General features: G+C 49.1%; 1 protein-coding gene across 1 annotated transcript in view; it reads left to right on the top strand.

The window, feature by feature from the left end:
• Positions 1-4578: 4578 nt before the first annotated feature.
• The window catches only part of LOC101283400 (FERM and PDZ domain-containing protein 2), a 49044-nt gene continuing 27784 nt past the window's right edge, over positions 4579-25838 (top strand). The window contains exons 1-11 of the mRNA XM_033417803.2: positions 4579-4819; positions 6311-6468; positions 10532-10555; positions 12792-12944; positions 14661-14793; positions 15487-15574; positions 17324-17450; positions 19352-19423; positions 21526-21700; positions 24822-24972; positions 25612-25750. Coding sequence (XP_033273694.2) covers positions 4579-4819; positions 6311-6468; positions 10532-10555; positions 12792-12944; positions 14661-14793; positions 15487-15574; positions 17324-17450; positions 19352-19423; positions 21526-21700; positions 24822-24972; positions 25612-25750 — 1461 coding nt within the window. The remainder of the gene's footprint in view (positions 4820-6310; positions 6469-10531; positions 10556-12791; positions 12945-14660; positions 14794-15486; positions 15575-17323; positions 17451-19351; positions 19424-21525; positions 21701-24821; positions 24973-25611; positions 25751-25838) is intronic.

Genomic DNA, 25838 nt, shown 5'->3' with positions numbered 1-25838 from the left:
GTGTCCTCACACCAAAGGCATGCTGTAGTGCATCCCCTTGTCTATTTGTTCTGCCTGGTCTCTCTCTCTCTGTGGAATTATTTTGTTTATCTGTTTACCTGTTCATTGTCTGTCCCCTTCTCCCCATCCCCCCTAGAATGTAAGCCTCATAAGGGTAGGATGTTCTGTTGGACCTACCATTCTGTTCATAGCCAGAGCTTATAATATACTAGGCAATCTCACAGATGAAGCTCAGGGCTGCTCCCACCATGGCCCCCGTGAGAGGGCAGCCCAAGAAGAAGCACTAAAGGGCAAGGTCATGGATGGAGCTTCTAGGCCAAGCTAGACCCGGGTGCGAGGCTGCTGGAAGCTGGTGGCTGACAGGATGTACCACAGCACGAGAACTTATGGAAGGGAGCCCCAGGAAACTCCTGAATGGGCAATGGGGTTTCAGATGGAAAAAGAGACTTTTAGGTTATTGTATGACCACAGAAGTCTTCAGAGAATGGAGTCAATACAGAGGACTCAGGCAGTGGAGGTGAGATCCAGCAAGATGCTTGAGAGATGAGGGTGCAGCAATGAAACGCCCCCCAAAAGTTATGCCTGTTGGCTGGATGCTTTTTCCAAGCATCCTCACTGGCAGCAGGACTGGGTTTATCCATATGGTGGGATCCCTCCATCCTTTAGATAGTTAACGATCCCCTTTTTAGTCCACGGTACAGCGGTAGCATGCACTCGCCCACCAGACCGTTCAGAAAAACTTGGAGAGAAGCCCAGAGGCATCACAACATGCTGGTGAAAGGCTGATGATGACTGTTTCATAGCCCATTTGCTGTTTGTTTAATTACTTTCTTCAACTAATTTTGTTAAGTCTGTACTCTTTGTCATGGTGGCCACTGAAGTCTCCACTCAGTTAATTTAGTGGGTACCTAATGATTGGACAGGGGTTTCTTTAAGTGCTTGTAACCAGTAATTCTCCCAGTCTGCTGGAGGGCTCTGTGTGTTGTGAGAACAGGCCTTCAGCACTCAGCCAGGCAGTACACACTCTGTCTTAGTTATCACTTCGGACTTTCTCAGAATCTCATGGTCAGCCAGAGGTGAGTGTTTCGCCTCTCAGGGATTTTCTGGAGCTTTTCAAAGGTAACTATAGATATCTTATTTCCCAGTTTCTCCTTTTAAGGTTTTTGTTTGTTTGTTTATTTTGTTTTGTTTTTTATTTAGCTTGCTGTTTGCCCAACTGTTATTGCTACCTCCAGCAGCTGCAATGTTAAACAATTGCTGTTGATTGTTTTTGAGAAATGTCCCCTGGGAAAAGTCTGCTTGCACTGGGCAAACTCTGAATTGGGTCAAGTGATAGCAAACATTGTGAGAGGGGCTTTCCAGAGAACTGCCAGACAGGTCAAATAATGATAATTCTCTGACAATGGAGTTTTGAAAGAGCTACAACTCTGTTTTGATCTTTACTATATCTACAAGGCTGCTTATTTCATCACTGCTTTTATGGAGGAGAGGGCTTTTTGGAGGTTTTTACTCTGGCATTCCCATTACCTCATTTTCTCCTTTCCTTTCCTTTCTTTCCTCCCTCCCTCCCTTCCTTCACTCCTTCCTTCCTCTTTCCCCCTCTCTCTTCTTTCTTTCCCTTTTCATTTCTTCCTTCCTTCCTTTCTTTCTTTTTCTTTCTCTCTCTCTCTTTCTTTCTTTCTTTCTTTCTTTCTTTCTTTCTTTCCTTCTTTCTTCCTTTCTTCCTCTCTTCCTCCCTCCCTCCCTTCTTTCTTTCTTTCCTTCCTCCCTCCCTCCCTCCCTTCTTTCTTTCCTTCCTTCCCTTCTTCTTTTTTAAATAATTCACTTGCTGAAGAACTTAGGCTGTTTGACTTGCAGAGTTTCCCAAGTTTGGATTTCGCAATGGCATACTCTCTGTGTAGTTCAATATATTCTTTACCCTTTAAAGGTCATAAAATGGCAGCTAGATACAGAGACCTGATATGACTCAGGTTTAATCCCTTTGTAAGACTATAGCTGGTGTTGTGTCCCTTCTACAGGAGGCACAATATATAAATTTTCAGGGCAAATTTCTAGCGCAGTAAAATTTACTTTCAAGCAGGATGGTAAGTACATTTACATTCCAAAATTAAAATAGGAGCAGAAATCTCATTCAACCAAGCCTAAACCCTCTTAGCTGGCTATAAAATAAGAAAAATTTAATATGTTGGTTTGTCAAATATAGAACTTTTAGGATCTAAGACCATCTATAACTAGAATAACTTTTGTAATACTTCAGTACAGTATAATAATTCCCTATGAATACTAGGTCAGTGCTGTCCAATATTAATCATAAAAGTTAACACTTATATAATATTTATTTTGTGCTAGGCACTGTCCTACTCCCTTTTACATATTGTGCATATTTTCATTTCCCTCTGCTTGGTAAATTGAAAATGTGAATATATACAGTATATACATTTTGTTCCTCCTATTAGCATGTGTTGGAAAGTGTTGACTACATTATGCTCAACAATCACGAAGTCCCCAGTTTCAGTCTCTTCACTTTAAAACCCTGCACAAAAGCCTGTGGGCTTCCCTGGTGGCACAGTGGTTGAGAGTCCGCCTGCCGATGCAGGGGACACGGGTTCGTGCCCCGGTCCGGGAAGATCCCACATGCCGCGGAGCGGCTGGGCCCGTGAGCCATGGCCTCTGAGCCTGCGCGTCCGGAGCCTGTGCTCTGCAGTGGGACAGGCCACAACAGTGAGAGGCCCGTGTACAGCAAAAAAAAAAAAAAAAAAAAAAACAAAAACCCCTGCACAAAAGCCTGTGATGGGCAAATATTATTCTTCTGCTCAAGAGTTGATATTAAGAGTTGACACAGGAAATATCTGCTGAAGAAGCAGACATGGCAACATTAACCACCTCACACATGTTCAGATATTTCCTCCCAGTCTCTAGCTTGTCTTTTCATCCTCTTAACAGCATCTTTCTGAGAGCAAAAGTTTTTAATTTTGAAGAGGTCCAATTTATCAATTTTTTCTTCTGTGACATGTGTTTTTGGTGTCAAGTCTAAGAACCCATTGCCTAGTCCTAGATCCAAATATTGTCTCTTATTTTTTCTAAAAACGTACAGTTTTGTGTTGTACATTAATCTATAATCCATTTTAAGTTAATTTTTATATAAGGTGTGAGTTTTTTTCATGATGGATCCAGTACTATTTGTTGAAAAGGCTGTCCTTCTTCCATTCAATTACTATATGGAAATGATGGTATTAATTAACTACTCCAGACTTTCTATACATTTAATGCAATTTTTTCTAGTCATAAAATAGCTAGAAAAAAAAATCACATTTCATATTTTTTGAGAGATACTTCATTTTGAGATTCAGAGATTTCATTTCCTATTTGAGAATCATAATCTTGTCCCATTGCTTTTTCTTTACTAGACAGTGTTTCATTGTGGTTATAAAGATTTAGAAAAATGTGGCAGAATGAGAATGCCTAGGCCATACGTCTCAAGAAAAGTTTGAAAGAAGAAGTAGGAGGAAGAGAAAAGAAAAGAAAGACAAGTGAGGGCCTGGATTACAGCTTTGATTCCATCATTGTTTACCTGGATTCCCTTGGACTGCTTTCCTGCCTGTAAATGGGATCAACAGTCCCTCTCCGCAGACTCCTTGTGGTAAATAATACCACATACAGAAAGTGTCTAGGTTCTGCTGCAGTGCCCTTCTCACCCTCAGGGGACAGATGGAAGAGCCAGGCTCTTTCTCCTGGGAATCAGGCTGCAGGAGGCTGGTCTTGCAGGTGCGTGGAGGGAGCTGAGCAGCTGGCGAGTGGAGAGATCGGATTAGCATGTTGGATGGAGGGATGGCTGGGCCATAATGTGCTCCCCACCCTGCCCCCAACTCAGCACACCCGCCCTCGGAGCTCCGGCTATAGAAAAGATCAGTGACGCAAATGGATTAGGAAAAGCCTGCCTGGCCTCTTCCTGCTGCCACCGCACCTGGGGCTCTCCACACTGGAGATTAGTGGGTGGCAGCTTTGTCAGGGGGACAGACATTTAAACGTCAGCTTTAGTTTAAAGAGAGCCTCTAAGAAGAGAGGGAAGAGAAGACCAGCCTTTCTCACCTCCTTCTCCAGCAGATCAGTCCCTTGCTTTCCTGTGAGTCTGCACCTTTTCAAAACACAGGGCTTACTATTCCTTCTACTGATTCTTGCCCTTCAGGCAGGTGTTGGTGATCATTAGAGACAGGGCTGGTTCTGGCACCAAATCCAACTCTGCTTGTGGCAGCCAGAGAGGAAAAGACATGAATCATGTCTGGGAGGCAAAAAACGTTGTTTACCCACTTTCCCAGACAGAGAGGACAGCAGGCGAGAGACATTCCCCAGACAAGGAAGCTCTCTGTGACAGAACATGCCCAGCTCAGAGGGAACCATTCTCATGGTTTGTTTGTTCATTCGTTCATTTATTGACTTAACACTTAACTGGGAGTTTATTTATTTATGTGCTCATTCACTGAGAACCAGCTGAACCCAGCCAGCCATGAATGAACATTTCTTTAGCTTCTCCTGTGTGCCTGGCCCTGCACCCAGGCAGGGGGACGTAAGCGATAAAACATGGGGCTGGTGTGCTGCAGAGGGGGCTGGACCATGCATGGGCTGTCATGGCCAGTGCTGGTCCAGACATGCTCCTGGACACTGCAAGGGCTCTGCCACACGTGTGTCTTTGCAGGCATGAGCCCGGCCTCTGTGACTCTGGCCAATGCCCTGCAGGTCCGGGGCGAAGCTCTGTCTGAAGAGGAGATCTGGTCCCTCTTGTCCCTGGCTGCTGAGCGGCTCCTGGAAGACCTCCGTGGTGGTAAGAGTGTGTGACTGGGGCAGCTGAGTCACAGGGAGCTGAATGTGAAGCTTCCCAGACACATTTCCGGGTGCTGCTTATTGATCTGTCATCCGTCCAAGGTATTAGAATGAGTAGGCAAAGGACACCCACCCATGGAGCTGCTCTGGGAGGGCAGCTCTGTCTCTTGGACCCATGGCATGCCGCAGAGTTGGAAGAAAGTTCTTTTGCCTTGGTATTGCAACTTTTCTGGGCATGGTGTCTAGGGAGAGAGCGGCTGCAGCTCTGTGGGCCTCTCCCAACACCTGGGCAGTCTGGGCAGGATCAGAGACAGGAGGCAGGGGGCAGCTATCAGGATGGCTGGCACCCGCAAAATGGTCTCCTGCAAGATGCTGCAACAGCTAGTGTCCCATCAGGGGACGGAACCCACACACTCAGTGGTCTAAACAGGGGAGGTTAATATAAAGAATTATTTATAACTCCGATAGAAAAGTAACTGTCAGATATAAGAAAACTCGACATGGCCTCCTAGGATTGAGGGCAGTACCCAGTGAGGGACAAAATTTGAAGGGAAGCCCCCCCCCCCCAGGTTGGGGTTCAGATCGGCTGGAGGAGCTGTGCTTGCAGCCCACGATGATGGCAAAGTTCTCTGCTTTGCCTGGCCATAGCCGTTTGCAGTCACCGGACAAGCTAGGCACAGGCACTTGCCTACAGGTGACCCTCTGGGTGGGGGCGGGAGCAGGTGAGCCACAGCTCCGGGACCTAGTGCCGGCAGGAGGCCTGGAGCCCAACGAGTCTGTGTAGACCGGGTCGCGAGAAGATGATCACTTGACAAGGTCGGCCCGAGGGGTGGCCCGGGGACGTGCGTAGGAGCAGAGCGTCACTCTTAAGCACAAACCGGTCACCGCTCCCCCACCTCCCTCGAAACAGCAGGAGAGCCCGCCTCCCGCAATGTCTTTCCAGCGCCCTCTACTGAGAAAACTGCACATCACGCTCGCCGTAAAAGATGCTTAAGGGAGGGAGCAGGTCTTGAAAGACGGATTTGGAGATTCGAGGCCTTAAATTCATAACTGGAACAAACACTGAGTGCCCACACCCAGATGTCAGCTCCGAAGTCACACGTGCTTGGGGACTGCCAGCCAGCCGGGGAGGCTCCCCATGCGGGACATGACACATGCGCAGTCAGGGTGAGGGTCCCCGCGTGGGGAGGCTGTGCACTGGTCCCTTCAGCTGCATCTTCTTCCTGAGTCTTCAATCCCTCTTCCTCGCCCTGGAGGTTCTGATGAACAGCTATAGTAGTTTCCCAGCTACCGCTTCAGCCACCTTTCATGACACATGCTCCTATGCCTGCTCACGTCAGGCTTGAATTCCTTCCACTACATGTTTCCCTGGGTCTTGCTCACAGTTCATCCCAGAGGGGGGGTTTGCAAGGCACCTGCCAGGCACAGTCCCACAGATGGCCCTCCAGATGGCAGCCCTATCTCTACACCCGCATCGCTGCCTTGGTTTCAGATTCCTCGGACTATGTGGTCTGCCCCTGGTCAGTCTTGCTTTCTGCGACTGGAAGTCTCTCCTTCCAAGACCATGTTTCTCATATAGAAGCGGCTCCTTTCAAGGCCCCTGAACTGCTACCGGGACAGAGTGATGACGAGCAGCCCGATGCATCTCAGGTAAGGCACGTGGTGTCTCTGCAGCTCCTCCTGGGCCTGTCCTCTGGGAAACGCCTGGTCCTAGGTCATCCCCAGCTCCCAGCTCAGCCCCGAGGAGCACTGAAGCAGAATGGAGTTAAAGAATTTTATTCCCAGGCTTTCTTGCCAGTAATTTATTAGCTCTTAGATGAGGACAAGTCAACTTCTCTGAGCTCCAAGATCTATGTCTGTAAAGTGGGGTTAATATGACCTAACAAATCAGCTTATTAGAAATACTGAAAAAGAAGTTCTGGAAAAATTGTAGGTAAATGGTCCAGCAGCATGTAGCAAAACAGTAAAAAGGGCCCAGCAAGTCCTCAACTGGAATGTATCCCAAGGCACGAGGAAAGATTCATTTGGCTGCCGTGATGTTTACTGCTGTGTGGTTGACATTAGTGACAAACTGGAAACAAGCTAAATCTCCAGTGAGAGTTAGACATGAAACAAGACAGCATGAAAACTAAGCTGTAGAAACTTAATGACCTGAAAAGAAATTAAATATATACACGTACAACGTGATCCTAGTTGTGTACACATACACGCACACGCACATACACGTGCCCAGAGTTCCAAAAATATATGTCTCGAGTGATTATTTCCGGATAGCAACATCAGTGGTGATTTTTGTTTTTCCATGGATGTGTTTTGCTTCTGAATAGTAAAAAGTTCTAGTTAAACATGATCTTCAATTTTAAAACTGAAGCATTTCTAAGGAAAGAATGATGTCAGGCAGGCACACAGCACTGGGCAGGGCATAGTGTGTGTTTAATCATTGAGTTCTGTTCCTTTCCCTTTCATTGGAAAAGGGCAAATCTGGAATTTCCGCTCCTCTCAGGAGGCATCCTGGAATGGGAGCTGCTTTTCCTTTGTGCTTGGAGAATAGGACCTCAGTGGCTTCCAGGTTTGTCTAGTTTGGGCCCATGTCTGACTGGTTTGTCTCCAAATCAGATCACCACAGCGAAAACATGAGAGTCACCTTTGCGGTGGCCTGGGCTCCGTCACCCCCCTGGCAGTTGCCCCAGCACACCAGGCCCCTGAACCCTTTCCTACACTGCCAGATTCCGGGGGTGAATCCCTGGACTCCTGTGTTGGACACAGACTTGAGTGCCTCTCAGATTGCCCCTATTTGGGTCTCTTGGGTGACGCTCCACCCACACCAAGTTGCCTCCTACACTCTGAACTCAGCTAAGATGATACATCCTGAGCTGTGGGATCTGACTAGAGGGGCCTGCTGATGAAACCTGAAAGTGCAGGGGAGCTAGTTTCCTATGGAGTGAAACTCCACCAATGGGAAGTGGGAGATAGGAGGGGAAGGAGAAGATAAATCCTCCCTTCTTCCTTTCTTCATGAACTGCTTTTAGGAAAGTCTTGCTAGCCTTCCAGAGAAGTTCTGAGTGCCAAGGCTTAGTGTGCTGTGCTTCCTGCTGTGCTTTGTTGCTTGTTACAAGGAAGTGACCAGTGTAGTGACCCCACACATCACATCTGTCCTTGCCTCCCTCCCCCTTTTCTCCTCACCCTCATTGCCCTGGGCTTACTGCTCCTGAATGAAATGTCATACTGAATCCTTGCTTCAGGCTCTGCTTTCTCCAGGACCTGAGCTGAGACAGATCTTGAGTGTTCCTGGGGTCCTTCCCCATCCTTCCCAACACTCACTAGTGAGGGACAGACATCACCCTCCTGACTGCAGCTTGGCCTCTTCTGAAGATCTAGTCACTCCTTTGCTCAGACCATCCTGGAGCTGAGCCAAGCTGGGGAGGAACATCCTTCTCCCTCTGCACATGTTCCTCCATGGAGAGGAGGGAGGGTTCCCAGAGTTCCAAGGCTCAAGGAATAGGCTGAGCTAAGAACTAGGGAAGCGTGTTGCTGAGAATCTGAGCCAGGAAGGAAAGGGTGAGTTTGAGCTGGGAGAGGGTCAATGTGGGCAGGGACTGAGTCCTTAATGGACCAAACAACAATTTTGTTGGTGGTTTAATTCCCTAGGCATGGCATATGGGAGTGTGGCTTAAGCAGAAGAAACCACTGGCCTTCAGCCTTATTTGTTAGGCCAGGATGCAAGGTTACCTGGCCATTCCCTCTCTTACAGCATCCCTACCACGCAGTTCTGTTAACTTCTGTTTTCCTCCATTCATCAGGGTCTCCTGTCTTCATCCAGTTTGGCTTGGGTCCTGTGGGAGGTGGGGGAGACAATCAGGAAAGTAGTCTCAAGAGAGGCTGTGCTCAGAATCCTCCCACAGCCCTGGGCCCTTTCTGAGGTTAAGAGGATGTACTCTGACCCCTCTCCTCAGGGCAACATTCAGCTCTACCCAGCACACTGACATGTTTCCTCCACTGCCTGGAGTGTTAGTTCTAGGTGCAGGTGGAAGGTGTGGGCAGGTCTCTAACTACAAGGCACTCATTCCATCATCACCCCATCCCGGGATCATGGCAGACATTACCAATCTATCATGATGTTCTTTCACGCTGAGCCAGGAGTTGCCTTCAGAATCCTTCTCACCACCCTTCTCCAAGGCAGCAACTACCAGTGGGCTGTATTTGGGATTTGGGATGAGGCCTGTTGTCATTGCAGCCTTAGGCCCTGCGCTGGAACACTTTAAGGTAGAGCCCTTGGAATCCAGGTGAGTTCCCAGGTGTGGACGGTGCCTCTGGCAGTGCCCAGGCAGCCATTCTCAGGGCCAGTTCTCTGGAAATGAGGGTGCAGCTGGTGAACTTCCCTGCAGGTGTCTAGCCTTTTATCAGAGGAGTGGTTAGCTGGTTTATGTGTATAGTTTCGGACCAAGAAGAGGACTAATTGGCACATGTGAATTGTACACATGCCCTTGACCTAAAAATGTAAAAACCAAAATGAACCCCACTTGCATTAGACCCAGTAGATTGCTCCAGTAACGATACGTTTTTACATATCATGCTTTGCGAATTCAACGTCTCCCTTTCAAAGTCCCAGAAATCATTTCATGAAGAGAAAAATCTTAAGGGAAATGCACCTTGTCAGTTATAATAGAAGCCTAATAATAATAGTAATGATAATAATAATAAAAATAAACATTTATTGAGGATTTAGTATGATCCAGAGGTGACAAAGCCAAGTGGCTCAAGGCAGGGGCTCTGGTGCCTGGGTTCAAGTTTAGGCTTTAGGTCTTATTTGGGCAAGTTCCCTAACTTGTCTTTGCTTTAGTTTCCTCTCTGTGAAATGGGGAAAATTAAATACATACTTCACAGGATGGTGGTGAGGACTAAATAAATTAATATAAGTAAAAGACTTAGAGAAAGGCTTAGTCTGTTATAAGTGCTCTCTGACTAATAATAATCAAAACAATAATGAATATTATTATTACCGTGTCCAGGTCCTCTTTACGCAATCCTCAGAAGTTTTCAGGCAGAATATTCACTTTAAAGATGACGAAACTGAGGCTCAGGGAAGTCAGATAATGCTCTTCTGTTACACAGTGTTGCTTTCTGACAACATATGATGCTTTTTAATCAGGCTGAACCATAGTGTGTCATGTAGAGACAGTTTTGGCTATAAGAAACAGAAAGCCTAAAATACAGCTGCTGGAACCATACATATAGTTATTTATGTAACAAGAAGTCAAGAGATTGGTCAAAAGCTTGGTAAATGTCATCAAGGATCTAGGCCGTATATTTCCAATCTATCCTCCTTAGCTGTTGACTTTTTGTCTTTATGCTTATTGCCTCATGGTCATAAGATGGCTGCCATGATTCCATGTATCACATCAGTGTTCAAGACAGAAACAGGGGGCAAAGGATGGGACCAGCCACATGTGTTCCTGTTGACAGTAAAGAACAAACTTTTTCAGAAGCCCCCTAACAGACTTACTTCACATCTTTCACAAAAATTGAGCATCATGGTCACTGAGACTTTCAGCCTCTAGAGTAGGATGCAGCAAAGTTTAAGGGAGTTGCAGATGGTTGTTCGGCTAGCCAGCCAACAGTGTCTGCCACATGCGGAAATGAATTGTATCTTGTTTACAGGACCATGGAATAACAGAGGTGACAAATCTAATCATGTGCTTTTTCTCTTGGGCAGATGCACGTCTATTCTTTGGGAATGACCCTCTACTGGTCAGCAGGGTTTCACATTCCACCAAATCAGGTCTGTGAACAAGATATTCAAAGTCTTGCCAGGTCATGTCTTTGGATTTATTTAGTTTTTTCCCAGGGCAGGGACCATATCTGTTGAGCTATGTGCCACCACTCTGTACTCCTAGGTTCTAGGAAGGATTACCAATCGATTAAAGAGCTGCTCCTGCTGTGCACAGAAAGAACCTCAGAATCCTACTCAACTTGGCACTCCAGGCAGACACAATTTGGGATTGGCAAGTAAGATAAGAACTTATTTGCCACTCCAGTCCAGAGGAAGTAGGAAGCTAGAGGATTTTATAGATACTGAAGATACCAATTTATAAAAAAGGCTTTAAAGCAGCCCTTCCTGAAGTGAGATGCTTCCATGAAAAAGGGTTCTGCGCTCAATGGATTTGGGAAAATGTCCCTACGATGTCTTCTTCTTGAAGATTTGTCAGAGTAGTTTATTAAAGACTCTGAGAAGGCTTAAAGCACAGAAACTTTTAAATTTTATCATAGCATTTTATAAAATTTTTGACTACAGTATGCGTATGTGTGTGTAAATTTTCATCTGACGCTATAAGAATTCCGTAGAAACCAGTGTAACAAGAACATACATTGGAGAACTCTGTCCAGCCTGTTTGCCTTATTTCTTTCCTCCCTCCCCCCCTTTCCTTCCTTCCTTCCATCTCACCCTTGCCCTCTCCAATTAAACATCCCAGTGTTTCCGGCGCTCCTTCTGAAAAGGGACCTGCCCATGTCCCTCTCCTGTGGAATCTTTCACAGCTCCCCACTCCCCACGGCACTGCATTCCTCTTCTCAGCAGAGCATACCTGGAGCCCAGAATTGGTTCCTACCTGTGACCCTGGTTCCTCTCTTATACTCTGCCATAATCAGGGCTGGCTTAGTGGGCATGTGGCCTGTGTAATAGCACAGGGCCCTGCACTTAAAAGGGCCCCCCACTTGATTCAGTGCTCTGCATTAAAGTTCTTAACAATTTTGACCAAGGGGCCCTGCATTGTCCTTTTGCCCTGGGCCTGGTCCTGCCCATAGCCTCCTTCCTTCTAGACACATGCCAACATTTGCCCACACTGCTCCCTCTGTTTGCGGCTCACTCCCCAGCCTTTCTCCTGGCCAGCCCGTGCGCTTTTTGAGATTTAGTTCAAGTTTTTTCCCCAGTTCCCTTCTCCCTCCCCAGACTGAGTTAGGCCCCTTCCTCTGTGTTATGACCACGTCTTATTTTTCTGAGACCAAAGCCCTTATCACCCTGTACTGTCCTTGTCTCTTTAAGTGACCATCTTCCTCATTAGACTTTACACCTCTTGAAGGCTGGGGCTGTCTCCCACCTTATACTGCAAGTAGCCACTCAGTCCCGGCACGTAAGAGGTCCTCTGATGTGCTATATGAGTGTGGGACTCAGTAGCCTGGTTACACACGAAGATAGGCATTCACAACTCGTGCTCCGTGGCAGGAGATGGTAGTGCAGTCTTCATCTGGAAAATAACTTACAGTGTGGGTGAGGGTGAGAAAACACCTCAGAGTGAGTATGAATTTGAGACCTTCCCCATATAAATTATGGTCATTCAAACACATGAGGGAAGTGTTTAATAAAATAACTATTTTTTCTTTTGCTTGATGTGTACACGTGACATAAAGTTCAATCAATGATTATTGACCTTACGCTGACCACTGGAGATTCCAAAGTGAAAAAGCCACAGTCCCTGTGGTCCTGGAGCTCACACTCTAGGGGAAGGGCCCAGTGAAAGCCACCTAAATAATTAGAGAAAATGTCGATCTGGCCAGGTGAATGTGAGTGAAAGGCTGACCTGGTTTGATCTGGGTGCTTGGCATAGGCAGAAATCCATTTTGTCAAGCACCTATTTTTTGTAGGCATTTCAAGGATGTGTTTGGGCTCCCCGCGCCCCGAAGAACGTTCCAGATTAGAAAGCAGCAGACTACACACAGCTGGTGCAGAGATAATTGCTCCTCATTTTGTGGCCTCAGTGATAAACAGTGATCAACAGGCCTCAGGCTGTTCAGCCTCCCTAAACTCCCCAGAAGGAGCGAGCATCTGTCTAGTTAATGAGAACATCCGTTCTTAGTTGTCTCCACGGCACACCCGACAAGGCGCTGGCCTCAGGGGCTGCGGCTCTGCAGGCTTCTCACGTGGCTGCCCCACTCTCCAGCCCCTGCAGCTCTGCGAGCCCCTGCACTCCATTCTGCTAACCATGTGTGAAGACCAGCCTGGCAGGCGGCTACCGCTGCAGTCCATCCTGGAAGCTTGTCGGATTCATTGGGAAGAAGTGGCCGTCCACCCAGCCTCTGCCAGTCTCCATGTCAGACAGCTGGCCGGCTTGGTTCTGGGCACCATCTCCGAGGTCAGTGTAGATCTGCGCTTTCCAAGCCGGGGGCTACTCGCGAGCCACGTGTGGCTGTTGAAGTTCAAATGAGCTACGTCATAGTTCGTTGAAAGGAAATAAAACATTCAATTCCTCAGTCACACCGACCACACTTAAGTTCTCGGTAGCCCCTTGTAGCTGGCGAGGACCATACTGGACAGGACAGATCTAGAACATTCCTGTTACTGCAGTTCTAGTGGGCAGTGCTGGTGAAGACCTTTGAGCGAGCCTAGATTTCTAATGTGGCTAAGACCCTTGAGATCTTTGAAAGAGCCTCTTTTCATAAAAACAGTCGTGTTTATGACCCATGGGTTAGCTTATCAAAATTCAACCCTAGGCCTTGCATGAGAAGGCTTCCCTGACTGTGCCTACATTGTCCCTGGCCGCTCCCTCCCCTCTGCCGTCGTGTACCTGCAGAGGGTCCCCTTGCTGTGCTTGCTGCCCTGTGCACTCGCCAGTGCCTCGCAAGGGGTCCGGCACATGGTGAGCATTTGGCTTAGGCTGGGTTTCCTTGAAGCAAAGCCAGAGGCGGGCATTCTTGTGCAAGTTAGTTATTGGGGAAGTACTCCCAGGAGAGGGAGTGATGGAAGGATGGGGGACAAGCCGAGTAAGGAGGTGGTCTCAGGAGGAGACAGCCTCGCTGGGACTCGGGTGAGGCAAGTGAGGTGTTCGCTGGGCAGCACTGCGCTTGTCCAGGGGCGTGTTGGAGAATTGAGACAGGGGCCATGTGGACGGAGAGGAGGGGATGGCTGTGGAGATGCTGCCCACAGTGAATCAGAAAAGGCCTCTCCCAGGGAGTCCCTAGCAGTCCAGGGGTTAGGACTCCGTGCTTCCACTTCAGGGGGCACAGGTTCGATCTCTGGTCGGGGAACTAAGATCTGGAAAGCTGTGCAGGTGGCCAAAGAAAAAGAAAAAGAAAGGAAAAAAAGTAAAAGAAAATGCCTCTCCCATCCTGTCCTCCTTCTTGGACCCCTTCTCTCTTGGCGTGTAAACATGTCACTCCCGTACATTGAGCCAGAGGATTTGGTGGGGACAGAGGAGGTCCATGTATTCGAAGGACACTAGAGCCTACCATCCATTGATGTGTCGTTGTCCCCTGATGGACATTGTGATGATCTGCAGCATTGCCATCGGGAAATCATAAAGTGACTTCGATCAGGGACCTGTGAAGTGATTTCCACCGCTTATTCGACCCTCACTGGGGCACTGAACTCAGTAAGCTACAGGGGTGCGTTAAGCACACAGTGAGGTTGTGGGAGAGAGACAAGCAAGCAAACTTGCTGTAACGTGGTGGAATAGAGCCAGATGTGAGTAAAGTGACGAGGGGAGGTGATGAGAGGACATTCCTATCTGCAGGTATGGAGAGGGAAGAGGTGGAGAGGATGTAGCTCTAGGCCTTGGAAGCACAGGAGAGATCATCAGGGAGACCCTGGCCCGTGGAGGGGGCGTGTGAGCGAAGGCACAGATGTGCATGAGTATGCAGGTGTTGGGGGGTGGGGGTGAGTGAACCACCTCTAGGCTGTGTGGCTGGTACACACAGACCTCGCTCTGGTTGCTACGTGCTCACTGTTGGGCTCCCACTGTGCAGAACAGACCCCTCCACACTGACTCAAACTGATAGCCAGGTTGTATGCGTCTGTGTAAATGTCCCCTCTCGACCTTGGGATGCGGATGTGTGATGTACTTGAACTTCAGGTGGAGAGGAGGGCTGTGGAGGAAAGCTCGTCCGGGCAGCAGGACAGAAGCTACCTGCTCAGGAACAGGTTGCAGCAGGCCAGCTGTGAGAGCCGGGCAGCGAGGGCCCCTGGGTGTCTGCATCCCTGCAGAGGTGGGTATGGCGCCCTGAGCATTTCCTGGGTGGGCTGATGGTACCCACTCTGTTGTTTCCTGGCCTGATGTCCATGCTGTGGAGGCAGAGAAAGCCCGTATAAACCCCACTCTTCCAGGAAGCCCCTGAAGAGAAGGGGCTGAGCTTAGGACTCGCCTGTGTCCTGAGGAAAACTTCATTCGGAGATGTAATTTAGCAGAGTTATTTATACCCAACATAAACTCTCTTTTAAAATTGATAAAAACAAATTTAAACAAATGACATGAAAGAAAAATTTCCTTTAATTGATTTCTAGGTGGAGTGAAAGGAAAGGCAATTTGTGAAAGTGTTTTTGTTGTTGCTCTAGGTGTGTTAGAAGAATGGCCTTTAGACTAATCGTCAAATCTTCCACCGTTCTCTGCTTTTCAATTTGAGATTAAAAAAAAAATTAATTCACTGTTTGTTGTCCATAAAATAAGGTTCTCTTTGTTGTTAAGCTTCATCTTTCCTCCTAAAAACTCCCCCAACCCTCTGTAACTGTTATTTCCATTTCCATTTTTCACATGAGGAAAGAGACTCAGAAAGGTCAAGTAACTTTGTCAACGGCACACAGCTAGTAAGTCGTGATGCTGATATCCACACCCTAGGTTGCTTAATTCAAGAGAGCCCTGCTCTTTGCCTCTGCTCATGCCCTCCACCATGCTCTTTGGTTAGTTTCAGAGAGAAGCACAGAGACTCAGAGCTCCCTGGAGCCCAGACTGAGCGCCTCAGCACACAGTTGCTGCAGCCTCTCTGTGAACAGGTAAGCAGCAAGTTGTACGGGGCTGTGAACTTGCTGTGGGACGTTGGTGTGGGACCTGCTGTACCCTGCTTCTTTCTTCTGATTATTGAGAAGTCTGTTGCTTTTCCGGAAAAAGCTGACCCTATTGCATTGGCAGGTGAAAAAGCCACATTTAAGCAGATATGAAGCCAAGATGATGAGGGGCCTGATGGCAGCTATGGTGTCAGGGCATTCTGTCTCCTCTGGGAACCAAGTTCAGACTCAGTTATAGAACAACATGCTTCTGTTGTTGTTGTGATTATCTATGTCACATGAGGCTGCGTAACAAACAGCCACAAAACACAGAGACTAAAAACAATGATTTATTTAGCTTTTGATTCTGTGAGTTAGGAATTTAGGCTGTGCTCAGCTGGGAGGTTCTTCTGCACTCTGCAGGGTACTCTTGTGCATCTGTGATCAGCTGCACCTCAGCTGGGCAACTTCGCTTCTGGGGGTTGGCTGGCTGTTGTCTAGGCAAGCCCTGGTTCTTCACCACAGGCTAGCTAGCCTGGGATTGTCCTTATGACAATGGCAGAGTTGAGGTCAAGAGAGGGAAGGAGGGAAGAAGAAAAGGGAGGAGGGAGGGAGGGAGAGAGAGAGAGAGGTATCTCCACAGAACCTCCAGAACTAGCCCTAGCCCTCACTACTTCCACCTCATTCTATTGGCCAAAGAAAGCTACAGGTGAGCCCAAATTCAAGGAGTGGGGAACAGACTCCACCTTCTGATGGGAGGGGGTTCAAAGTCCCATGGTTAAGGGCATGGATCAGGGAGAAGAATTGTGGCTATTTTCAAAATCAGTCTAATAAACCTGCTTGAAACCCATATGGGCCCATATCTTCCTGGACCTGGAACATTATGCATTTTGAAACTTTATTTATACACATCTTGATTCGTTGTCCCTCCACGGATCAGCCAAGGGCTGTAGCCGGCTTGATGTCAAATACACAGCTGGGGCCTTGGCAGGAGGCTGCAGAGTTCACCTCAAAATGCTTTTTCCTCTATTTAAAACTCTATTTGTGGGACTTCCCTGGTGGCACAGTGGTTAAGAATCCACCTGCCAATTCAGGGGACATGGGTTTGAGCCCTGGTCCGGGAAGATCCCACATGCTGCGGAGCAACTAAGCCCACATGCCACAACTACTGAAGCCCATGTGCCTAGAGCCCGTGATCTGCAACAAGAGAAGCCACCGTGATGAGAAGCCCGTGCGCTGCAACGAGGAGTAGGCCCTGCTCGCCGCAACTAGAGAAAGCCCACACGCAGCAACGAAGACCCAATGCAGCCAAGCATAAATAAACAAAACAAAACTCTATTTGCTATTTTCCCAATGAAAATCGTTTTTTTTTTTTCTGATTCCATAAATAATGTGTGTTTATTGTTGAAACATTTTGAACAATAGATAGAATTCTAGGGAGGAAAGTCAGAACCCTCTGCAGCCCCATCATTCTGTGTTCAGGACCTGGGGTCACGGGCCCAGCCTGTGACCTGAGCACAGTGAGCAGAGGCAGGGTCAAAGTGGGGTGAGGAAGAGACGGCCCGCACCCTTGTACCTCAAAACAACCCCCGTGGCTCTGCAGCCCTAACTTCTCTGGGCCTCAGCTTCCTCATTGGCAAAGCGGATATAACTCGTGGGGTGAAGGGGCAGTAGTGGGTACACACGTGTGTGGGGGCTTTTGCTAGATGGAAGCTGTTTCTACTGTTAATTGTTGCTCCTTCTCTGACCGCTGGCCAGCGTTCTTCCAGCTGAAGTTCCCCCAGATCTTCAGGAAGGCCGACAGCTCAGCTCTGGTTCTGCTCTCCCAGAAAACTCACGGCTAGCAGCTTCTTATGGAAAGGGTTTCCTGCAGAGAAAGGGAAAGGTGAGCAGAGAGGACCAAAGGGCACTCCCAAGAGAGGTGTGAGCAAGGAGGCATGTGTGGCTGACACAGCAGCTGAAAATGGGTAGGGTCCTGCCGGGGGTCGGGGCGGTGCGGCTTCCCTGGGCTGAGATTTACAGAGAACTGGACTAAAATCATCCTGAACTTTGAAATTCAGGGCAATAGGTGTTATTGAGTAGCCTTGCTGTAGGACAGAAGGTTGAAGATACCAGGTCCCAGCGTTCAGGAAGTTCACAGCCGTTGGCGTGGATGGTGGCAGAACAGGGGACGTGGTAAGAGAGCTGAGAAGGCTGAATGTACTTGGAAAGGGCCTTCTGAACAGGTGACACGTGGGAGCAAAGGAATAGATGGGACAGTCAGGGAGAGAGATTCTCCAGGTTGGTTGGCACATAGGGCAGTAGGGGTTGGACGAGTGTGGGGAGTCGGGGCTCAAGAGTAGCCACGCCAGCCTGCCCCAGCCTGGAAGTCCGTGACAACAGGAGGGACCACGTTGGGTGACCTCTACTTGTGGCTCCGGGGACCCCTGACTCCTGGCAGGCAGGCTGGTCTCTGCTGAGGGGCCGGCTTGCTACACCTGTGCTGCAGGGTGAGATCAGGGATGGTCCCAGGATAACGCCTTCTGCCAGAAACAGCTCTGGCACCAGCGGTCAGAGCCACTTCCGGTGTTTAGATAAAAAGCATCCCTTCCTCGATGCATGACACTGACATAAGCTGAAAAACTGTTTTAATAACCACACAAGCCCACAGTGACCACGGGGATCAGTGCCCCTGATCTGTGACAAACCTCTCCCAAGCAGGCTGTTCACTGAGGAGGCTGTCCCTGCCAGGCCTTCTGTCTGAGCATCAGTAGCCCTTTGGGAACGTCAGACCCAGATGCCCCCAGAAGGCCTTGTCTGCCTGTCTGTCTGTTGCAGAGAGATTTGCTTAATGTGCTCAACTAATTAGGGATGAGCTGAGCTCGGGGCAGCCTCAAGACATCCTCTCCTCTGTGGTCCTGGTGCCACACTCCCCTCCAGCCCCTGCTGCCCTCCAAGGCCACTCTCAGGGCCTCATGAACTTGGAGGGGGAGGGATGGACCGGCATCAGGGAGGCCTTGTTCATCTTCTTTGGCTTTTCTTCATAACCACTCGCTAAAGACGCTTCTGAGGGACACCCTGGCTGGATGTTTGGCCTCTTGAGACAGAAGTACTGCCAGGAACCCATGGGGGACATATTAGAAGGCCCACCCAACCTTATCACGCACTGGTGTTAGATTTGGGTGAGTTTCTTAACCTCTTGGAGCCTTGACTTCCTGCAAAATGGGTTGAGAATGGGCACCCCATAGGGTGCCCATTCTCAGCCCATTTTAGATGGCTCGGTCTAAATAATGGTGGCATTAAAGCACTTCCTGCGTCACAAGTGTGCTACAAACATGGAGTATTGTGAAACTGAGAATCGCTCTTCATGCACACTACTGATAAAATGTCCAGAGCTGGAAAAACGTTTCATCGGATCTAAATCTAAAGGTATTTTCGTTTTTGAAAACTCTTGTTGCATATAATATATATTTATTTTGAGACATATAAAAGACTATGTGATCATGCATGAATCATATCACTGAGAATGAAGTGGACACCTAACTGAACAGCTAGAACATCACCAAAACCACACCCACTTGTAAGACATCTGCTCTGAGATGCCCAGCCTAGCTAGGGCCTCAGCACAGTTGAGCTCCATTTCATTGAAACCTGCTTGCTGCTGGCTCTGGGCAAGGGACTGCTGCTGGTGGGCAGGGGGAAGTGAGGCCATGGGAGAAGCCCAGTTCTGGACCTGGGGGTCCAGCTCCGTGGAACTTGACTTTGATTTCTCTCCTCTACTGTGAGTGACTCTGCGTGTTTCTTCAGTTCTCCAGGCCGGAGTTCGCCCTGCTGGCTGGAGAGGCCCCGGTGATCTTGTATCTGCCTGGAACAATTGTGGTAACTGCTGGGTTCGACTGGGTAGGGCTGGAGGTTGGCGAGGGAAGTGACCAGCTGGGCAGGCCACAAGGCTGACTGAGCTCTGAGGGGCTCACTCTCTCCTCCAGGCACCTACCAGCCCTCGCCAAGTCACACTCCTACTTCACATCCTTTCTTCAGCATCCTCTTCCCCTTTTAAGAGGAACCCCCTGTGACTTCTGACGGAGTCCTGATTGTCCTTCCAGACGAGCTCTGTCTTCTTCTTCCCATTCAGTCAGGAAATATTCTTGAAGCAGCTAGTAGGTACCAGGCACTGCTCCAGACCCTAGATCTCCGATATGAACAACGCAGAGTCCTCTTCATGTGGAGCTTGCCTTCTAGCATTTATGCATATGCATTTGTCTGTTTTCTGGGGAGGAAAAGCCAGTTTCCCTTCCCTTGGCTCTGCTGCCCCAGCTCAGGCGGACCTGGACTGGGGGTGAGTGACAGGCTTGTCCCTCCTGGGGCCCAAGGAAAGAACTGTGGTGCTGTTGGCCCAGAGTGGGTACAGCCACTGCCATGCCCTGCTCTGAGATGCCTGACTGGGACCCTTCCTGAACCAGTCCCCCGGGGAGGACGGGAGGGATGGTGGAATATATAAGCCGGGGGCTGCCCTGGGTGGAAGGTGGCAGAGGTTGCAGGGTAGGGAGTGGGAGGCAGAGACTGGACGGGGCCTGGGGCACCAGGGAACAGAGGAGCTGGCAGCCAGACCCCATTACCAGAGGTGGGGAGGCAGGATCACTGTGAACCCACGCTCTTTGTGCGTGCTCCAACGGGACATCACTTAGAAAGCACACATTCAAGGATACAATTATTACAAATTTCAAGAGGGCAACTGCAGAGCATTAAACCGAAGCACTGGGTGCTTCACAGCACCTTCCACACCCTCCCCGCCCCAGCATGCGCACATATGGTAAACAACCGCCCCAGGGGACACAGGTGTGCAGGACAGGCAGGAACCAGGGTGGCTAAGAGTGTGCCATGTGGTCAGCCCTGCCTGGGATCATGGGAGAGCTCTCCCTCCCACAGGGTCCTCAGACCTGCCCTGGCCCCTGGGGTGTGGGACTGCCCCTGGGTGTAGGAAGGTCATGGTGTGGTGGCAGGCATGGTCTCAATGGCACTAAAGCCAGCTGTAGTGTCCACCCATGACTGTCTTTTAATGAGGACATTCTGAGGAGGTCTGGGCCAGGCCTCAGTCCAGGCTTTGGGGCACAGGGGATACTCAGCCCCCGTCCTTAGGGAGGCTGGGCCCCTGAGCAGAAAGCATCGGGGGAGCAGAGAAGGGAGAGGGTGGCTTGACCCTCCAGGCCACAGACAAAAGGTCTTGAGCCTGATCTGGGAAACTCATAGGAATTTGCCATGTGGGGAGGGAGAGGAAGAGCATTCCAGGCAGTGGGCAGTATGTGCAGAGAACTCAGGCAGACAAGACTTTGTGGCGGCAGAATGATGGGCTGTTCTGGGCGGTTGAGCCCAGGCAACAGTGGTTAGGGTGGGGCTACAGAGGCCATGAATCTGGAATTTGTCTGAGCAGGGTGAAGTGACAGAAGGCATATCTTTGGATGCGGCTCTGCTGGTGAATTTCTCGGTTCACAGTAATCACCTTAGCGCCAGCCCTCTCTCTTCCTTGGATCTGTGCCCACCCAAATTCTCTCTGCTGTGCTCTGTGAAGGCCTGGGGGTCAGTATCAGGTTGTCCAGTACTCCTGGGGGTGTACGCTTCGCCACTGTGGTCCTGGGCAGTCCTCTAGAGAAGCAGAGCTCAAGGGGCAGCCAGGATTTCTGCAGGGGAGAGATCTGTTACATGTGGCTCCCCAGCCTTCCTGGCCCCTGCAGAGGCTGGCAGAGAGCACGGATTTGAGTCTGCTTCTGCCTTTTACTAACTGTGCAACTCTGGGCAAGTCCCTTACCGTCTGTGAGCCTTGCTTCTCCTCTGCTGAACAGGAATCACAAACGTACTTATCTCTTCGGGTTGTTTGTCAGTTAAATGAGAAAATACATATAAAGTGGTTAGCACAATAGCTAGCCCATGGTAAAGACTCTATGTCTTGTAGTTGTTGTTACAATTTATACCATTCTTGTTTTCAGACCAAAAAAGGGAAGTCCTATTTGGCTCTCCGGGCCCTCTGTGTAATGCTGCTGAACGGGCAGTGCTTGGAGGTGAGATGTGACATCACGTCGACAGTGGGAGCCGTCTTCAGCGCTGTTGCGTCCTTTGCCAACCTTGGGGAGCTCACTTACTTTGGCTTGGCTTACATGAAAGGTAAGTGGCTCCCAGGTAGCCCACAGCTGGGCTGGTGCCTCAGGTAACCCCGCTGTCTAGGTACCTGAGTGCTATTTCTTCTAACAAAACTGCTTGAGACTGGGACGTTGCCCCTTGCACACCTAGACCTTAGTCAGTATGTCAAGTCCTCATGTGCAAACTGTCAAGTAAGTGCAGAGGATGGTAAGGAAACAATGCTTGTAAGATGTTGTAGCTTCTGTGATTTGCTGGGTCTGGTTGACCAATCTCAGTGCCTTGAGGTTAGACAAGCAAATGTGAGAAACATTTTTGTCTAGTTGGGAATGCAAAATGGTGCAGCCACTATGGAAAACAATATGGCAGTTCCTCAAAAAATTACCAATTTACCCTATGATCCAGCAATTCCACATTGACATACATACCCAAAATAATTGAAAGCAGCATCTCTCAGAGATATTGGTATTCCCATGTTTATAGCAGCATCATTCACAGTAGCTAAAATGTGGAAGCAACGCAAGTATCCACTGACGGATGAATAGACGAGTAGAATGTGGTATATACGTACAATGGAAGATTATTCCGCCTTAAAAGAGGAAGGGAATTCTGACACATAGACGGCTAGATGACACACAGAGGCTACAACATAGATGAGCCTCGAGGACATTATGCCGAGTGAAATAAACCAGTTACAAAAAGGCAGATATCGTATGATTCCACTTATGTAAGGTACCTAGAGCAGTCAAATTCGTAGGGACACAAAGTAGAACGGTGGTTGCCAGGGTCTGGGTGGAGGAGGAAATGGGAGTTCTTGCTTCATGGGTACAGACAGAGCTGCAGTTTTACAAGATGAAAAAGTTCTGGAGATGGATGTGGTGATGGGGTTGCACAACAGTGTGAATGTACCTAATTCTCCTGAACTATATACTTAACTGTGGTTAAGACAATTTTTTTTTTTTTTTTTTTTTTTTTTTTGCGGTACGTGGGCCTCTCACTGTTGTGGCCTCTCCCGTTGCGGAGCACAGGCTCCGGACACGGAGGCTCAGCGGCCATGGCTCACGGGCCCAGCCGCTCCGCGGCATGTGTGATCTTCCCAGACCGGGGCACGAACCTGTGTCCCCTGCATCGGCAGACGGACTCTCAACCACTGCGCCACCAGGGAAGCCCTAAGATGGTCAATTTTATGTTGTGTGTATTTTACCACAATAAAAATAAAAATGAGTCCATCTAATCATCCAGGACTAATGGGAAATCAGCACACCCACCCCAGGAGCCTAAGTTAAGAACCCCTTCTGAAGATCCAGAAGGAAAGGGTTTTTACACCTTCCCAGCTCTGCCCTTTTGTTAAAGGGAGTCTTTATTTCCATCTACCGCAAAGATCCCTTCGTTGTAGTGGACGCTCTTTAACCACTGTGTGGAGTGATGGGAAGCAGGCTGAGCTGGGATCACACAGGCCTTCAGGTTAAACCCTGCTCCACCAGCCCACCTTGCTAGGTGTCATGATCTCCGTGTTCCTCTATTCTCCCATCCCCAGTGGGAGAAGCTTATCAGCTTGCGGTAGGATCACTCAGTGTGCCATGGTGGGTAGAGGGCGGACTTTACCTCTCATAGTTCTCAGCAGACCTCTGAAAAATCCCTCTCCCAAGTAAGAGCAACATTATATGCTTCGATGTTGTCAGTTGATGTTTGCTCAGTCTTTCCTCAAGTGTGAATAGAAGAACCTGCAGGAAACATTTTTATTGATCTGTAACATGCAGCCTTAATAAAACCAGTGCGCTTGCTCTGGGAGAAAAACCTTAAGGCTTCTCCCCTACTTTCCCTCCCAGTCAGCTGCCCATCCCTGGACCCCTTCCACGTGGACATCCTAGACCTACTCAGCTGGGGCCTCCTGGGTAAATCACTCAAGAGTGACAGTCAGGGGTCTGGACATAAACCCATTTGGGAGGGTCTGCCAGCCAAACTGTAACGGGGACCTGCCCATCCCTTGGGAAGACGTGACCCAAAGGGAAGGGTGAATTGGTGTGGGGAGTCAGGTTCAGCAGCCAGGGCTGAGGACACAGCGGGCAGAGGTCTGGACGCTGCGTGGTGAGGGCAGAGTGTGGAGAAGGGCATGGGGCAGAGCAGGGCTGGGGCAGACCTGCAGGGACTCAGGGGGAGTGGCCAAGGGCACCCAGGAGGGGTGGTGAGGGTCAAGCTTTGCCTTGAGGAGAGCAGGGGGTCGAGGTGGGGCCTCCAGTGGCTGGAGCTGATTCAGCCTCCCTCCCAGGGGTGCTAGAAGACAAACTTAACTGCAGTTGAAGTCCTGAGCTTGGGTTGGTGGAGTTTTCAAGGTGGCAACATTCAGGTCAAAAGACAAAGGTGACTCCACTTATGCCATGTCTTAGTCATCTCAGGTTATAACAAAATGCTGTAGACTGAGTAGCTTAAACAACACACATTTATTTCTCAGAGTGCTGGAGGCTGGGAAATCCAGGATCAGGCTTCGAGCATGGTCATGTTCTTGGTGAGGGCCCTCCTCTTGGCTTGCAGATGGCCACCTCCTCACTGTGTCCGCACATAGCAGAGAGAGCCAGCTCTGGTCTCTTCCTCTTCTTATTACACTAATCCTATCATGGGGGTCCCACCCTCATGACCTCATCTAAACCTAATTACTTCCCAAAGGCCCCACCTACAAATAGCATCACACCTGCAGGGGGTAGGGCTTCAATATATGAATTTGGGGGATACAAACATTCAGTCCATAACACTCTGGCTGGAGAGATGTGGGCATGGTCCAGCTGATGCACCTGGCCCATGGCAGAAATGGAATAAATACTCAGTTCTTTGTTTTTTAATTTTATTTCCATAAGATGGTAGCTGGGAGGCGGATGTTAAGTGATATCTTCTCTAAGATAAATAATCGTATTTTCTCCTCTGGGTGCTGAGTTTCTCTTCCTTGACACTCTCCTCTTTATCCCCTGTTCTTGGTCTCTCATGGACCCAACAAAGGTCCTGTGGTACTAGCTATCCAGATGACTTGCTTCCTGTTCTCTCCTGTACTCAATTGGCTCCTGTCTGACCCTCTGGGCAGAGCTCAGGGCTGTGAGTCTGAGGGGTGGTGCCTCACCGACTGCTTTTCCCTCTAAATACTCTACTTCCATTTCAGGCAAAGAGTTCTTTTTCCTGGACGCTGAAACCAGGGTGTGCAAAATAGCCCCCGAAGGCTGGAGTGAGCAGGCCCAGAAGAAGAGCTCCCCGGATACCTTCACGCTCTTTCTGAGAATAAAGTTCTTTGTCAGTCACTATGGGCTGCTCCAGTGAGTGCTGCAAACTTCTTTGTTTGTTCCTTAAGGTGTTTATGTACATCCAGGCTGACATTAGAGATAATGGGTCTAGGCAAGTGCTTGGCAAACTAACGTGCGTATAAATAACAACAGTTACTGTGGCTGATCTTCTGTTGATTGGATTCCAATATGACAGAAAAGGGGGAAAAGTCAGTATTTGGGGACAGGCCCTGGTCAAAATGAGAACTTACCCTTTTGTTTCAAACATATGCCGGTCAAGGTCAAGTTCTCTCTCCCCTGACCCCAACATGCCCCGCCTCCCAGCAGCCCAGTGATGAGGGTTCGAGGAAAGGGTCACCGGTTTGGGGTTGGATCACTGTCTCTATTCCTTTGCTTACTAGCAACACCATCTCACTGAACATCAGTTTTCTCACTTGAACCACAGGAACAAACATCTCCATGGTTGTGGGAAATGACTGGCACAGAGTAGACCTCAATGAGTAACAGGAAGCATGGTGTGGATAAAGGAGACCGCCTTTGTCTTACTGGCATTGCCCTCTGGGTTCTATAGATTTGTATCTCATCTTCTCTCCTTTTTCTGCTTCCCAGACTTTAGTGGTCTCCCTCGCCCTCAGCATTCCAGTGATCTTTATTCCTGCGTCTCCTTCCCAGGCACAGTTGGACAAGGCACCAATTTTACCTGCAGCTTCGGAGAGACATCCTGGAGGAGAAGCTGTACTGCAATGACGAGATGCTGCTGCAGCTGGGGGTCCTCGCCCTGCAGGCTGAGTTTGGCAGTTACCCAGAGGAGGTAGGGGTAGAGACTGGGGTCCCTTGGGTGGGGTCACTGGAGAAGCAATTATGGGATGGGGGGAACAGTTAGAAATGTGAAGACTGAG

Source organism: Orcinus orca, chromosome 14 (genome assembly GCF_937001465.1).
Source record: "Orcinus orca chromosome 14, mOrcOrc1.1, whole genome shotgun sequence".
NCBI lineage: Eukaryota > Metazoa > Chordata > Mammalia > Artiodactyla > Delphinidae > Orcinus > Orcinus orca.
This window is presented reverse-complemented; position numbering and strand designations above follow the sequence as displayed.